The 17798-nt window shown below is 37.1% G+C and overlaps 1 protein-coding gene across 4 annotated transcripts in view; it reads right to left on the minus strand.

Moving 5' to 3' along the window:
- Nucleotides 1–17798, minus strand: part of LOC113075862 (disabled homolog 2-interacting protein-like) — a 104034-nt gene that overhangs the window by 50896 nt on the left and 35340 nt on the right. For 3 of the 4 annotated variants that reach the window (XM_026248523.1, XM_026248539.1, XM_026248533.1), the window contains 2 exons: nucleotides 4468–4580; nucleotides 662–780 (listed from right to left, as the gene is read on the minus strand). In XM_026248523.1, the coding sequence (XP_026104308.1) occupies nucleotides 662–780; nucleotides 4468–4580 (232 nt within the window). Of the gene's footprint in view, nucleotides 1–661; nucleotides 781–4467; nucleotides 4581–14929; nucleotides 15413–17798 lie in introns of those variants that run through there. The other variant, XM_026248528.1, reaches the window with a different exon arrangement.

The following is a 17798-nucleotide window of genomic DNA, read 5'->3' on the forward strand; positions in this document are numbered from 1 at the left end:
TAGTTATCTCAGCCTATACAATATTTTCTTTGGCAGAAACTGGAGGTAATTTATGGATAACAAAGAATAATATTCTTAATAAAAAACAGCAAACAAGAGAACTTATATAGTTATATATATATATATATATATATATATATATATATATATATATATATATATATATATATATATATATATATATATATATATATATTCTTTTCTCTGTATATGGTAAGAAGAAAAAAAAGAAAATAAACAGTAAAAAAAAAAGAAAAAGAAAACATCATGCAAACATCAAACTCATTGGTCATACAAATTTTGAAAAATTCTGAAATATATTATTCTTGTAAAATTTCTGTAATTATGATACATTATTATTAAAATTGTATTGTATATATACACACACACATACATACATACAATTATTTTAATACATTGTCACTCCCAGTTTCAGTAATTCATATTTGAAACAAGCAGCTTTGTAACTACAGAAAAGCTTACATGGGGGCCTAGCAGTAAAAACGGTTGAGAAGCACTGGTTTAAAACGCACAGATCCTCCACAGACTCTAAAGAGCAAATGTTTGACTGAATGGGTTCTTCTAGATGACATAAGAGGTGTAGAAATTAAACACTACAGCTTTAATAAAGACTGGGATAAGATGGAAGATTGTTGTTTACCTGTCGTTGTCCACAGGTCTGAAGCCTGGCAGGATGTGTCTGAAACTGCTGTTCCTGTCCAGTTTGGGCTGACTCTTTGTCCGCTTTATTGAGCCCTTTAACCTGCGACTCAAAAAACCCTAATGAGGAAATGACAGAGAATAAGATAGAAATTATAATACTCACACAGACAGAAAAAAAAAACACCATTTCATACATTCACTCTCGTTAATTATCCCATATTATACAGCCTTTTTCTGTGAAAGCACCTGTCACATTTCTGCGGCTCAAGACTCAACTTCCTTTAGGCACTAGTTACCATGGAGACAGCAGTTTGGCATCAGGAGCATGGAAAGGAAAGGCAGACATAAAGCGAGAAAGAGTGAAAAATAAATAAGAACGAAAGTCAAAGACAAACTAGGATCCACTCATCCTCACTGTAACACTGCTATAGTAGGGGAAAAAAATGAAGAACATGAGAATGTGAGAAAGTGAGTGTGAGAAATGCAACAGAGAAAGAATAAGAAAAGGTGTGGAAAGAGTTTCTGGAGGAAAAGAGAGGCGAGTCGAGAGTCAAGAGAAGTTTCTGACAAAAACTGTTTGTAAACAAACAGAAAGCAGGCTGTTCCCCCTTACCAATTAACACTTCTCCATATTCTACATAATTAATGCTTACTGATTACTATTCACAATATATGCAAATGATCACACACAGACATCTCCTAATCACAGAGCAATCTATCAGAGTATTGCAGCCTACCGAAGAAAACAAAATCAAACCAGAAGAGGACTGAGAGAGACAATGGCGAGAAGACATCTGAATAATAAACGAGCTCCCCTGTCCAAACATAACATGAACTGCACAAATATTGAAGCAGTAAGCTTCAAAGCTTGTGAAAATGATGATCAGTTTGACAGATATTTCCCAAATTAGTAGATTTTTTGCATTTCGTGGATCTCTGACGAACAGCGTCAAACAACGGTTTTTAGTTGAGATTTACAATCCCGGTTTGCTACGTTAATATGTTAAAATGTAATTTATTCCTGTGATGGCAAAGCTACATTTTCAGCAGCCAATACTCCAGACTTCACTGGTAGAAATGGGAGGTGAAGACTCTAAATTTACCAACAGCTGGACGGAAGAATTTAATTTCATGTCTCCTAGCCATATCGACAAAGCCCATGCCTTTTGCTAAGTGTGGTGTATGATTTTAATATCGGACACGGTGGGGATAATGACATTTCTCAGCACATTAAATCACAATGGCTCAATTGCGCCGTGGAGGCACATAAGGGCACACCGCCCATTTCAACCTTCATCACAAGGATGGACATAGGCAGAAACCGTGTTACATGCAGAATTTTTTTTTATTTTTTTTTGGTATTTAGTCTACCTCTACCATACATACATGGGCGTACAATAGCCTACACTTTTGTGGCCACGTGTATTCAGGGGCCAGTATAAATAAATCTAGATTTAAATTTAAAGAGAAAAGATAGACCTTGCATGACCTCGTGTTTTATTCGTATTCAAAAAGAACTTCACAGAGCAGTAAAAACTCTCCTGCAGTGTATGTTTCATTCATTACCAAAGCCGGAGGCCGCTCTCATGCAGAAAGTCCAAAACGGACTCATAGATTAAATAACGTAAGAAGTGCCAGGAAATCCCTATACTGGACAAAGGAATCCAGCAATCACTGTAGCTGAGCTGAAAAAAATACATTCACGACTGCGACAATTAGTCTTTGTGGGTTTTTCAAGTCATCTCCAGATAATAAAGTATCCGAATATTACATTTTCTGCAGTAAAAATGAAAAGTTATATTTCTTGGTGTAAACGGGTCTTAACCATTTTATTTTAAACTACTGCACACAATATCATATGCACACAGATGTAAAAAAATCTAATCAAATGAAAAATAATCAAATCAGTTATCAAAACAGTGTTCGTGTCAGCCCTAGTAAATAATTCAGACATGGTATGCAATGTCAAACAGTGTTAATAAGCAACTATTGAGCAGGTCTGTCAAACAGGTCATGGATGCTGACAATCAATATCCAGATCAACGTCCCATGTGGCCCTCGGGCACACTTTTTTGCAGGATTCAATTATCGTCCTTAGTTCTACATTGAACCGCAAGGATGCTTTGGCTCAAGAAATTCCGAGACACATTTCACCTTTTTCACAATGTGAAAGCAGATGGAAAAGCCTGGGTTAGGAGCAAGCGGCAGAAATTAATAATACCACTTTAAATACATTTCCCAATGCCTTGTCACTTCAGTCAACTGAAACTCCGCTAAAGCGTCAGATACAATTTAAACCTGAGACTACTAAGTAAATAATTGATCGAAAAAAAAAAAAAAAAAAAAAAAAAAACATTAAACTTTTCTTTTCCCAATCTCCTTCTTTATAGTACCACAGAATCATTTGAAAGCATTCACAAAACAAATCTATACTTCCTCCTTTCTTGACATGTACAGTAAATACATCTCAATTTCTCTCATATGAGAATGTTCAGGGTCGTTTGACACATCTGCTCAAGCCTCACGGTCAAAACCAGACCTTGTATTAATGGTGTTATTCATGCACAGTGAATAAGAGTTTAGAAAGGAGGATAAAATAATGCACTCAGAGAAAGAAAGGGGTATAAAACTGCATGAACTCCTGATTCTGAAGGATACAGTGCCATTGCCTACCAGCGGGGGGAGCCGGGGGATTATAAATACTTCCCTAATTGCCCATATACTGATCTTACAATGTAGCATCTTCCATTTATTCACCTAAAACAATCACATCCAAAGCTTCCATTCTTCACCTTGAACCTGTTCAAACATGTCTAGCACTTGGAAGAACTATGGTGAAGCTTCAGTGTCCTCTGCCTTCAGTGTCCATGGCTGATTTGATTTCACAGGAGATGTATGCAAACTATCCTCTAGACTAGTAATTGGGCCTGGAACTGCAGAAGCTCAGAGGTCAAGTGGCCCTGGAGTCACCTCCGAGATCTCATTTAAATCTAATTACATTTGCATTCAGGAAATGATAAGCCACAAACACATAAAAACACACACATAAAAAGCCCATATGGACACTTTGTAGAACTGCATTTTATACAGAGGGTGAAACTACTGAATGCCACCTGCTGTTGATTGCTAATGATTCACTTCCGCAACCGGCATATAATGTGAGACTCAATTTGAAACTATTGCTGACAGACTGCCTTTCAATCAGAAGAAGTTTTTCATCCTTTGCTAATAGAGCTCACACTCATAAACACAGCATTACAACTTCATGCCAATTACAGTGAGCATTTGAACGCTGTTAAATCTTCCCTGATGCCCATCAATAAAACATTCTCTTCAAATGGAGCTTGTTCGGGATACATTTGTCTGTAATTGTGTGCAACATCCTGATGTATAATCTAGCCTATAAATATAGCCTTGATACAGACCTCAACGTAATACTTAGAATATTAGGCTTGGTCTAAGCCTGTGGTTTTTGGGCTGGATCACCATCTTGTGTTTCAGCTGTTCGGATATTTGGCTGAACGTCTCGTTGGTTGAATGTGCACTGGATTTTTGCGTTTTAACTAAAAATAACACCACAGCTCATATTTATTGCCTCAAGTAGGAAATTAGCATTTGGCAAAATGACTTGAAACCTGACGTTTATTAGAACTGCAGAGTTTTATAATAAGATCTGAAGTAGTAGTAGCAATAAAGATAAGATACACGTGGGCACAGTATGTATCGCATCTGGCTTCCAGACTGTGTTTGATCAGATGCACACACTCTTACACATGACAACCACACATACTGTATAATACTCACTGTGACCCTGAAGGGTGTAGCAGCAGCGGCAGTGGGCTCCATTGTGGGCAAAGGTTTGTCAGGGGCAGAGCCCGGCATGCTTCGTCTCCGTCCTGTTTTCTCAGGTGGAGAGTCTGTGAGACAAGAGGGACAGGGAGAAATGTATTTATTTAAATGACTGTCCCCTAAATAAAAGTTTCTGCACCATTACACACACACACACACACACACATACACATTTGTTTTTGTAAAAAGTGGGTTCATCCCATAGGTGTAATGGTTTTTATACTCTACAAACTGTATATTCTATCGCCCTTCACCAACCCTACCCCTAACCCTAACCTTCACAGGAAACGTTGTGCATTTTTACTTTCTCAAAAAACTCATTTTGTATGGTTTATAAGCGTTTCGAAAAATGGGGACATGGGTTATGTCCTCATAAGTCACCCTCTCCTTGTAATACCTGTGTCATACCCATGTCATTATACAGAGTTGTGTCCTGATATGTCACAAAAACATGCCCACATATACACTGTATGTGTGTGTGTGCGTGTGTGTGTACTTAAGAGTATGAATTCTCATGGCAGGGGTATGTATTCTTTTCAAGCATCATTTCATCCAATTTCCCAATTCTGGTATGTTATGTGGACTGGGAAATAACATGGACATGAACTTTCATCAAGTTCCAGATTGTACTATAGTGTCAAATTTATAAGGGAAAGTCCTATGACTGCTCACTATTCATTTCATTATTGTTTAGACCATTTTAACACTGCTGGACAACTACACACTAATATAAACAGAATTTTTAATGAAAACCAAAAGCATTTATTGAGCACTGGTCAATAAATCATTAATTTTGCCTATATTATTATCAATGAATTTAAAAATTGCTCTGAGACCCAGCTCGTATCATTCATGATGGCACTCTTGTGGTCGGTCGTTCCTGAAGGTTATGTACTATGATCAAGTTTTTAATGATGCACAAGTTATAATGATTACTAGTAACTAGTAGTAATGAATAATTATGAATTTTATAGACAAAGGACAAATGATAACAACATAAAACTTTTAGAGGGATCAGTGCCCTATTAGATACTCTATTAGTATTATTTCAAAACAAAACTATGTTACCCAGGAAAGCTGTAGCCGAACATCTGGTTAACCTAATATACCTAAACATCTTCTCTTAGATCATGATCGCTTTCAAAACACAAAAATGAATGAAAAAGAAGCAGGTGGAAGTGCAAAGTTCTCACATTATTCTGCTAAAATGCTTTCAACAGCAGGTTATTAAACTTCAGTCAAGTTTCCATCAAGCCCAGTGGCGATGTGTAATGAGAATTCAACAGTGAGGAGCCGTGTAGTTTGATCTGGGAGAGATGGCTTTCACTTTCTCTTCGTGTGTGAGTGTCTGATGTTAATGACATAAGAAGTGAAGGAACGCAGCTGTGAGAGAGTGAGAGCGAGTGTCTGCTTGATTTGACATCCAAACAGTGTGTGGTTCTAGATTAATGTGAGGATCAGTGTGATTTCATCCTGCTTCCCACACGAGAAGACCAGGTGTCAACCACCTGTATGTTCAGACAGAACAAAATAAAAAAAGTGATGCACAAACACACAAATAAAACACACCGGTCTTATAAGACAGCATGTACTTACATGTAACTTCTTACATTAATTAATTAATTAATTAATTATTATTATTTTCAATTATTACCAATTAAATTAATTAAACAAGTATTTGACAAAAATGTAGCAAAGATTTTAAAATAAATTTAATTATTAATTTTAGAATTTATTATATGATTATAATTATTATTTATTTATATGAAATATTTGACAAAATATTGCACAAAATATTTTTTAAAATGTACATTTTAGAATTTAAAATGTGATTATAATAACAATCTAAATATAATTATAATAAATATAAATATAATTAACACTAAATGTACACACATACGCATATATATATATATATATATATATATATATATATATATATATATATATATTTTTTTTTTTTTTTTTTTTTTTTTTTTATTACCATGGTATCATGTTTAGAAAAACCATATAATGTAATTTTTAGACTGATTAATTAGTCAGACAATAATAATAATAAATAATTTATTCATTCATTTATGAATTCATTTGAATTCATTTAGGCTTTATTGATGTACAAAGTTTTCCTTTAACTTCAATGAAAACACGTCCTTCACCACAGGTCATGTTTTTCAGTCAGAGATGTCAAACAGCAATTTCTTTCATTGATCCTTAGATGTTGATAAAAAGGTGTTTGCTGTTGAATATCTTTTGTTAAAACCAGCATCATAATGTTACCTCTGAAGAATAGTGCAGTAAGGCAAGAAGATGTGAGCACCCACCCACACACACCAACACCTGCACAACTGTCTCAGTCCTTGAGCTGAACATGTGTTTCCATTAGACCTGGCTGTCCTCGCTGCCACCATGATTGACAGGTACAGAACAATCACCTCGCTCTGCTGTTCCCATGGCAACCACATCTCCAACCTGCTGAGAATTCGGCCAGTCTTAGAATACTCCTTTACAGATGTAAGACCAACTATCAGCACTTGCACACACACACGGGTCAGAAAACACACTTCCTGAGCTGTGGGCTGGGACACAGTATTTCCAGGTTTTCCGGTAGAGGACATTCCTCCGTGAGAATGAAGTTACAGAACATGATGATCTAACACACATACAGTCATAAGAGCACTGAACAGTCAACTGCACAAAACCTGACTACATTAAGAACTGAAACACAATGTTACATGCAGACAAACACATAATTTGTAAAGTCCAAACCTTCAGAAAAGAAATTATTAAAACATTTCTAAATACTGGAGGTTACTTAAAGGGGACATATGACATTGATAAAAAGAACATATTTGGTGTATTTGGTGTAATGCAATGTGTTTACATGAAGATAAAAAAAATATATATACATTTTCTAAATTACCATACATTACTATTGGTCATCTATGCCCCCCGCCTTTCTGAAATGGGACAATTTTTACAAAGCTCATCTTTCTGAAAAGCGAGGTGTGCTCTGATTGGCCAGCTATCTTGTGCATTGTGATTGGCCGAATACCTCAAGTGTGTGACGGAAATGTTGTGTTTGAACGAGTCGTTTTAGGAAGCTCGGATGAGCGTTCATTCTTATAAAGAATATATCTCTTCTGAGACTTTAATCTTTGTGACTGTACGAATCTTCTGTATGCACAAAAAGCTTTTAACTGTCCAAAGACAAAGGAAAACATGAAATCAAATGACCCCTTTAATATACAGAGTAATTGTAATTTGCTTACTCAGCAACTGGAGAAGTCTTATAACAGGATGGTTACTGAGATCAGTAGCATGTTATAATCTGATCTCAACATTGTGGCAAATTTGAGGAGTAAAAAAAAAAACAATAGGGGTGTTTTTCGTATGCAAAGGGTGTGTGTGGTTACAGTCCAGTAGTTCCTTTTTCTAATCAAACACTCTCTGCATCTGCTCCTAAAGCTCACTGTGCTTGAATGACTTCACAGCCATGAAAAAAGAGTGCACACATAAGCAAAAGAGATGCCCACCTGTCAGCTCTTTGAAAATGGAAAATGTTAGACTAAAACATTATACTATGAGACAGTAAAACTGTCTGTGAGAGGGCCTATTTTATGTTTTCGCTCCAAATTTGTATCAAATCTGTTTAGACAGACAACCTTTTCCAAAGAGTCCAGAGTGTGCATTATATCAATGCAGAATTATACTGTACAAAGACATACATCTGATTTCATCTCATCTGGTTAACTGTATGAGTAATGGCCATTTTTATGCGATGCAGTGCAGAGGATTAAACAAGGCAACAATAGTGCATAATGAATAAAGCAGTCAGAGATGAAGCGAGACGGCACATTATGAGCTCGATATGTTCTCTGCAGGGGTCAGCGTACCGTCAGGCCACTCATGATTGAAGCGAATCCAATAAACAAACCACTCACCACATGCTTTCTGCCCAAAACAACTTACAGAACACTAATAACAGGAACAATCCATCTAGAGCAGAATCTGCTTTAGTGATTTGCTCGGTGCTGAATTGTTATCTCAGTATCTGGCCAGTTCCTGGATCATCCCTGCAAAGTGACTGAACATGAAACCTTTATTTCAGTGGTTCAGATCCACTAAAATACCACTTCCACTTAGGGAAAGAGGAATGGATACCAATGAAAACACTACTTTTTCAAGCCTTTAGTAACTAAATGAACAACACAAAGAGAAGGTCAACACAACTAATGCAAATAAGTTCTAAAATCTCTCTCTATGAGATTATGCAGCACATCAAAATGGGTAAGATTTTCACAAAAGTGGTATTCAAGCTGCAGACCATAGGATTTACTAAATTATTGTCTGAAAAAATCTGCTTCTTTTTTTGTCTGACAAAATGTTTTTATTTTTATTTTATTATTATGGTCAGATGTCTAAGTGAGAGACTGTGGACATGTGATATGTGTAGGGATGTAATGATTCACTCAACTCACGATTTTGATTTCACGATTCGATCTTCTCACAATTTTATTTTACAAAATGAGATTGAAGACATTATATAGTAAATGAAAATGTGTTGTTCTAGTTGGCTATTGCTGCACTTTTCTTTGTGAAATTGAAAAATAATAAACCTAAACTGAAATTTTAAGACAAACCCCAAATCAAGCAAGTATGTTATACACAAATGTCTTAATATGAACAAACTTAGACTTTGTCTGTGATTTTTCCATTTAAATTGAGAGGCAACCACTGGATTTTAAACATGATCCAAACAAAGATGCAGCATACATGCAGCATGAGTTGTTTTTCATCTAAATTAGACTGTATAATTTTGAAAATTGAAGCAAAAAGAGAATGGTTTGACTTTAATTTTGTGAAATGATACAACAGCTTATCTGAACGAAACAGCAGACGAGCTGAACGAGACACAGATCCACTCTCTGACAGCAGGTGGCACTAATGAACAACGATGATACAGTGTTTCCTTGGTTACTGCTGTAAACAAAGCAGAGATGTGCTTATGAATACTAATATGCATTGTTCAGAGGCAAGATGTAAACAAAAACCATGTAAACTTTTCTAAAGAAAACTTTTCCCTCAGAAATACATTCATATAAACTCCTACTCCAATTGTATCACGATTTGTTTGCTATATCAACCAATTAAAATCGTCACATATTTGAATCGATTTTCAGCCGGCTCGTGGTTAATCCTTACATCCCTAGATGTGTGTGTGGGAAGCACAGCAAAAGAAAGTTGCTGTTTTTTCAACTTTGAAAAGTTGAAGTAAACTCAGACATTCCACGAGTTAACACACACACACAGAGAAAGAGAGATGTACTACACACATATGAACAGCAACTTTTGCAAATCAACAACAAAAACCACAAACTAGTTAAAAAAATTCACTGCCGACAGACTCTAGCACAACATCCAGCTATCAGACGATTCTGACAAAGCTTTCTGCTTTCCTGCCTGTTTAATCACTGTTATCTCTGTTGTCCTTTCACCTCCTTCGTTCTCTTCATTTCCTGTCTTTCATGTCTTCATCTCTCTCTTTTTCCCATTCTTTCACTCTCTTCCTTTGTCTGTTTTGACTTTCCAGCCTGACCTATATCTGTTAAGTTTAGTTAAGACATTTTTATCAAAACACTCTAACATGCTATAACCTTGGCCAGTTTTTTTTACAATGGTATTTACCCTAGTTTCCTGTATAAATAGATGAGATGTGACGTATAATGGAAACTCCAGCAGAATTCCGGCTCTAAACCATCAACATTCCCTACAGCATTCTGCGAAGCAACTCGATTTCCTCACTTCTCTGCAGAGAGTATGATAAAAAGAATTTACGCGATGAGGGCTCAAAAAGTGAATCATGTCAGAATTTTTTTACATTTTTTTTTTTTTTTATAAACTATGAATAATGAATACAGATAATTACGGGGAAGGTGGTAACAGGAAAATGTTGGGAGCTTAAAGTTTCCTATAAAAGTACCACACCACATTGTATCAAATCACATGCATCACATACAGTTTTGTAGAGATTCTATTCAACAATTCTATGCAACAATTCTATTGAGAATGACAAGAAACGATGGGGAGAAGAAATGGGAAAGCACCATGGTACAATGTATCAAATCACATGCACCAACTACTCTGCACAGTTGACATAAATGAAGATAAGAGAATGGGATTAGAAAGTAATGTGAGCTGGATTCATCCTCATATTTCCTTCATGAGCACCATGGCCCAATGTATCTACTACAGCTCAGCCCTGTAAAGACATGACAACAAATATAGTGAAGACATTTCAAAGAAATTATGGGAAGAAGAAATGAAATTGGGATCAGAAAGTGTTGCAAGTAAAATTCAAACTCATTTCCTTATGAGCACCACAGTTTAATGCATCAAATCACAAGCCACTAGACCACAGCTAACATTAATGATGATGATGAAAAGAGGTAAAAATGGAATTGCAAAACCAGATTCAACCTCATGTTGCCCATACTAGCACCTAGAGCCACAGCAGCAGATAGGAAATGATGATTAGAGGTAAGAATGGGCTCAAGAAGAGGTGTTTCCCCTAACACCTTTGCACAATGTGTCACAGCTCCAACATAGTGACCAGTTTCACAGTTTTAAACTTTGTCGCATCTAGAGTATGAAACAGTGAAACTAGCACTACAGTACATCAGCAGTACAGCACAACCTCTACCATAATCTTCTGACATAGAGTTCCTGTGAGATAATGTAGAGCAAACATGTGAAAAACCACAGCTGCATGCAACTGTCAGTCACCACCAAGCCCACTTATCATAATCCCATGTGTTCCCTAATCAGACATTAAAAACCAGAGCATAGCAAAACACACTGACTGAGGGAAGACTGTTCCCAGAGCAGGTTATTCCTCACACAGCTGTTCACAGGTTGTCAATTTAGCTGCTGATATAGTGGTGATGTAATGCTGTATTTTCAAAAAATGAACAGAGAGAGAGAACACACTGCATGCAGCTGGCTGTGGTGGACATAAATAATACATAGGCTACAATTTTCTCTCCGGATCCTATGCATGTTCTCAAACATGTGCTCTAACATGGCTATTACAGTATTTATGTTCATCCACCCCATGTGTGGGGTGTGCGTGTAATTGGTTGTGTAATAGAGTTGAGCTCAGGTGAGCTCATGGAGGCACCATTACCACATACTGGTGCCGTATTTGAATATTCAGATGCAAAGTGCCGCCATCTTCTGTCATGCATGAACTGATAAGCTATCAGTCAGCTGAACCCAAACAAACACCACAGATAACAAAGCTCATAATTCTGTTCCATGTATGCTCAATTTGCATGACCATACTGGTGACGTGCATTTTCACACAACTAATAATGAATGTGTATATTTAACTTTTTTATTACTTGTCTCTCTAAAATACTGGTTACTTATTGGAGGACAAGATAAATAATACTAATAATAATAGTAACAAAGATTTCCCATGCCCACACAGACATTGCAACATTATCCCTACTTAACATGAATAACATTCGAACAGTAAACAAGAACTAATCTTTTAACATTCAGCTTGAAAGATAAGTCGATCGACACCCACAGAACATGCACAATCTTCTATGACAATCAGTCGACTGGAAAACTTCCTCATTCTCACTGGCGATCAAAAATTTTAAGAAAGTAAAACCCACACGTTTGGGTATGTGTCACTGAACGGAAAATATCATTAGCATTCAAGCAACTAAACCAACATAATAAGTTTAAGATTTCTATCCTAAATGGTATAATCTCTCTATAAATCACTGCTTTCTGTTTGCTCATATATTTTACTATAAAAGTTTCCCACAGTAATGTCACCTTGAACATGCCAAGTCCCCAAAACAGCTGTACCATTACAAAGCCCCATCACAAAGCACCTCATCTACTACATGAATCGATTCTCTCAGTGACTGAATTAGGTTTGAATGACTCAGGGATCTCGATCAAACTCCTGTGTAATGAGTCCAGATAGCCATAACCTAAATGAGTCTGAAGAAGCCATTCACAGCCATCACTTCTGAAATTACTCAGTCTGTGTGTGTGTGTGTGTGTGAGAGAGAGAGAGAGAGAGAGAGAGAGAGAGAGAGAGAGAAAGAGAGTGCGCACAGGAGCTTGTTAGGCCATACTGAAGTACTGAGTTCCTGCTTGACTGGTTTGGAAAATTGTGTGAGTACGAGCGTTTTGTGTGTCAGGTTCAATACTTGTGGTTGGTCACCTGTCTTGTTGTTAAACCGTAAAGTTTCAGCTGATAATAACCCCTTCTCCACACACAGACATGAGGGCTTGTTAACTAACTTTACAGCTCCTGCGGTATTCTCAGGTCACACTTAGCTGTTACATTACATAACATTAAACTGACAGAGTGGCCGACAGAGAGTGTTTTATACAGAGGACCAAATATTTAAGATCGGATGGAAACAAACATTGAAGAAATAAAAATGGTTTTGTACATAATAACAAAAAAAGGCCACAGACTTGAGACATGATCCGTCCATGTTGATGCTTCTTTTATAAATTTCTATGAAAAAGTGAATACTACTTCACATCACAGTACTGTGTCTTTATGAATAAATACATTTGTCAAATTTGATATTATATTAAATAAAAGAAAATAGTTCCAAAGTCAAAGAATCAGTCGTTCAGTTTTGCCAAGCAACATATAGTAGTGGCACTTGGTTCCTGTAGGAATTTGTTGTTTTTGAATGCATTTTCTGCGTGAATGTTTCGATTACTTTTTAATGATACAAAAAACACTTTGTCACCTACTCCCATCATTTATTCTCCAAAAAGAGTCCCACTTTTAATGCACAGACTCTGACAACAATATCTGATCATCGCTCACATTCATCACACACACTCACACATCACATTTTCACATCACGTTTCTCTTTAACACACACACACCCACACCCAAACGATAGAAACACATTAATAGAAACTCTAAAATGGTCCATGGTTAAAGAGGAAGTGCTTGCATCCAGTTTTTTTAAAGGGGCCATATGACATTACTAAAATAACATTATTTAGTGTATTTGCTGCAATGCAATGTGTTTATGCCGGTTAAAGTAAAAAAAAAAAAAAAACACATTAAAATTGTTTCTCCTCTATGCCCCGCCTTTCTGAAATGCGTCAATCTTTAAAAGCTTTTTGTTCTTAAAAGTGAGGTGTACACTGATTGGCCAGCTATCCAATGTGTTGTGATTGGCTGAATACCTCAGGCGTGTGACGGAAATGTTACGCCCCTTACTATACTTTGATGCCGTCTCCCGGCACGTCGTGACAACACCAATAAAACTAATTTCAAACAATAATTAATGATTATAATGACTTATACTGTCTTTTTACGCATTGCATTGCGTATTACGCCATGTAAACATAAAACATAAAACCATGTCTGCATTTGTGATCGGAGAAACGAAAAACAACAGGCGTTACTCTACACTGCTCAAAACTCGCGTTTGAATCATCAGTGGCAAAATCTTTTAATATAAAAAAACTACTTACAGTCTATGAGTCAGAAGCACCAAACTGTCCTTGCAAAGTTTGGATCTGCCCCACTATATAGAAACAGCCTTTGTGCACAGAAGCATTGTAGGCTACTGGTTCAGGAAACAGACCTTGTCCTCCGTAAAATGCACTGCACACATCTGAATATTTGGGTTGAAATGTTCTGGAACAGTGTTGTAAATACAACTTAACCACTGATTTTAGTTTTGTCCTCTTTTGGAAGGCCAAACAAAGTAGCTTTACTTTCACCACGAAACACAGTGTCTCCAGAACATGGTGGAGGCGGTCACAGTGAGAATAATTTTGATACTTTAGTCTTTACAACTTTACAGATCTTCTTCATGCACCAAATGATTGTAAAACTCAAAAGAGAAAGGAAAAAATTTTAATTGCATCATATGACCACTTCAAATCTAAAAAGAAGTGCAAAATAAAGTGATTTACATTTCTTAGAGTTCATTCATTCAATGACATTCTTATTCAGAATTAAAATTAAGTGTAAAAAGTATGTGTGTGTGTGTGTGTGTGTGTGTGTATGTGTGTGTGTGGGGTGGGGGGGGGGGTGTTAGGCAAAAAAAAACAACTTTTATAAAAAAGTACTTTTTATAAAAAGTAGAAGAGTGCTGCCATGAACAAAGTGGTAATAATAATGGTTTATGGCAGCTGCAGTCTTATAAATGAGCTGTTATGAAGTTTTACTACTGTGGCAACAACAGAAGTCTTACACACAGCTAAACATACTGCAGCGAAGTGTGGCAAATGTAACAGTTATGGTATTATTAATATATACTGCACTGTTAACAACGTATAAAAGTACTTTAAAAGGGCTGGAGGGATTTTTTTCAGAAACAATGTAGCAAAGTTATAACGAGATGTTTACCCCTATTGTTTGTGGCTCTGCTTCTACTCCTGGAGCGGCTGCGCTGTCTCTGTAGCCTCGTTCGACCCAGGAGTCTGTAGTAATATCCTGGTCTCCCAGAACCTTTCCGTGTAACACCTGACATAGCTCCAAGCACACTCCTGTCACACACACGCCTCACATACACACGCTCAGTCAACAAAACTCGAAAGATCCCTTCCGTGCATAAACCACACAGTTGTGCAGTGACATCCAAAGTATCAGAGGAAATCCATTCCAGCACTCAAGTCTGGAAAAAGTCCAATAGGAGGAGAGAAAGTTTGCTTTCCCTGTCTCTCTCTCTCTCTCTCTCTCTCTCTCTCTCTCTCTCTCTCTCTCTCTCTCTCAGTTACTTGATTTCTCACTAAGAGACGAAAAGCTCAAAAGGCTCTTCAGGACCACATTATCTCTCTATAACACACACTCTGTCTCTAAGTAAAGGGAAGGCTGAGTTATAACATTGAACACAGAGAGAGAGAGCCAGAAGACAAAGTTTGTATGAAGAGTCTGTGTGAAAACCAGGGCTGGATCACGAGAAGGTGGAACATATATAGGGTGAATTAGATGGAACTTGTAAATAACATTTCTCAGTCCCATTTTCATTTTGTATAAAAATATAACAATAATAATTTTAAAAAATCAAGACAACTATCATATTTTTTGTACTATTAAAATTATATTTTTCTTGAAACCATGATACATTTTTAAAAACGTTTTGACCACTGTGTCGGACCAAGGTCCCAAAACAAACCCGCAGCCAATCAGCAGTAAGGGGCGTGTCTAATAATGATAGGGAGAAGAGAGCACCCAGTGATGGCACAGGACGGATATTAGCAGATCGACTATAGATAGCGAGAGATGTAAAAAAAAAAAAAAAAGGAAATTTTCAGAGAATGAAACATGGAGAGTTATGATCAGGCAAGAGGCAGGAACCTGTAAATATATGAGCAGCTTTCCAGTGGTGGAGAGAACTCGGTGAGGAAGGGAATGGGATTTGCGTAAATATGCGGCCAGCAGGCATAGCAGATTCCACAACCATCACTGCCAGTGCACAAACGTGTGGAAAAAGTGATCAAAATAGGGGCGAGGTCCTGCTGGGATAAGGGCATGCTTGTTTTGGTGCTTTAAAATATCAACATCGTTTGCAAAAATGGCTTAGTGCACCTTTAAAGGTAAATAAAATGCCTCCCTTTACAATTCTTATTCATCTCAATGGTACTTGCCTACATTAGTATCCAATCGGAAATCTCTTCACTTATGAGCTGTGATGGCACAGGCAGCAGACAGTGAACATATACAGAAAATGTCATGCTTTTAAGAGCACCAAAACAGCCACTGGTAAAACATCTGGTAAACAGCTGGTAAAATATCTACTATTAGAGTTGTGGTTTGGAAAGAAAAAAAATCCATCTGGTATATTTTTCAGCCAGCGTGTAAAGCTACAGTATAACATCTACCAGCAGAGGCTAACAGGGCCAATTATCCTTTGCATCGTTCCACAGATTTTTGAGATAAGACATTTGAACCGTTTTCAATTCATTCAACACACACAAATTACAGGAATCTGTCTTCTGCATCAAAGGCCACCCAAATATATGGAGAGCATTTGTTGGCAAAAAAAAAAAAAAAAAAAAAAAAATCCAGAAATTTCTAAACACTCAACTGCCTCATACGCCATCCTTAAAGCACAACCACAGTGAAATATCTAGTTCAATCCCTCAACCGAAGAAAAAAATAAAAATAAAGGTGCGAAGTGAAACCAAACGTGTCTGTGAGATAAAAGGCTTGGCCAGAGGCTGGAGGTTTGAAACCTGTCCAGCTGATATCCCAGAGCTGAGCAAAGAACTGTGTGTTTTCTTTTAACAAATACAGACAGTGTTCCAGTTTTAAAGAAAATCCAGTCCAGGTTTTAGATGTGAATCCTCATAGGGGCCCAGACTAGCTTCTCTAGATATGACTCTCATCAGCCAATAAGGAGCCAGGGCTGAGGGTGTGGGTCAAGCAGCTGTAATACAGCAGAACAGATGGACACAAAGACACACATGCACATTCATTTACAAATTACTTACTACAATTAGAGATTATGGCCAAAAAGAAAAATGAAATTAAACAAGTTCTTGAGAGGTTACATACGGTGTGACATCACAGTAGGCGTGTTTTAGTAGAAGAGGTGCTTCACCAAAAATGAAAACGCTGTCATCAAGTACTCTTCCTCATGTCATACCAAACACATAAAATTTTAGGGGAAGTTGTGGCCTAGTGGTTAGAGAGTTACCCTAACCCTAGGGTTGTGGGTTCGAGTCTCGGGCTGGCAATAACCACGACTGAGGTGCCCATTTCTTCAAATCACCTTCTTTTAATTTACCATATAAATAAATACATACCAGTCTTAAAGACAAGAGGATGAAATAATAATTTAAATTTTTGAGTAAACTATCCCTTTAAGATCTCTGGGGAAAGGAGATATCGGTCTCAATATCTCTGAATACAATGCAACACACGTTGCACCACCTGTTGAGCCGTCCGTGTGAGCATCAAGCCTCTTTTAGGGAAGCTGGATACACAGAAGTTTAACTCTATTCAATTTGCCTATTGTTATCCAGTCAAGCTCCATTCTTTGAAACGATTCCCTGCCCAACCCCCTTGTGTTTGACTGCTGTAACTCCCCAGGTGACAATAAGCCCAGTGCCATAAAGCAGTCGAACTGAGAATCACACGAAAAATACTTCAATTCAGCCCTTGTTGAGCCTGATCATCAGGATTACGACCGGATATTCCCCCTTGTGTCCCTGTAGACGCACTGAAAATATGTAACACACTCACAACAACACACATAGGTCCACTGTTCTTT

Source organism: Carassius auratus, chromosome 5 (genome assembly GCF_003368295.1).
Source record: "Carassius auratus strain Wakin chromosome 5, ASM336829v1, whole genome shotgun sequence".
Lineage (NCBI taxonomy): Eukaryota > Metazoa > Chordata > Actinopteri > Cypriniformes > Cyprinidae > Carassius > Carassius auratus.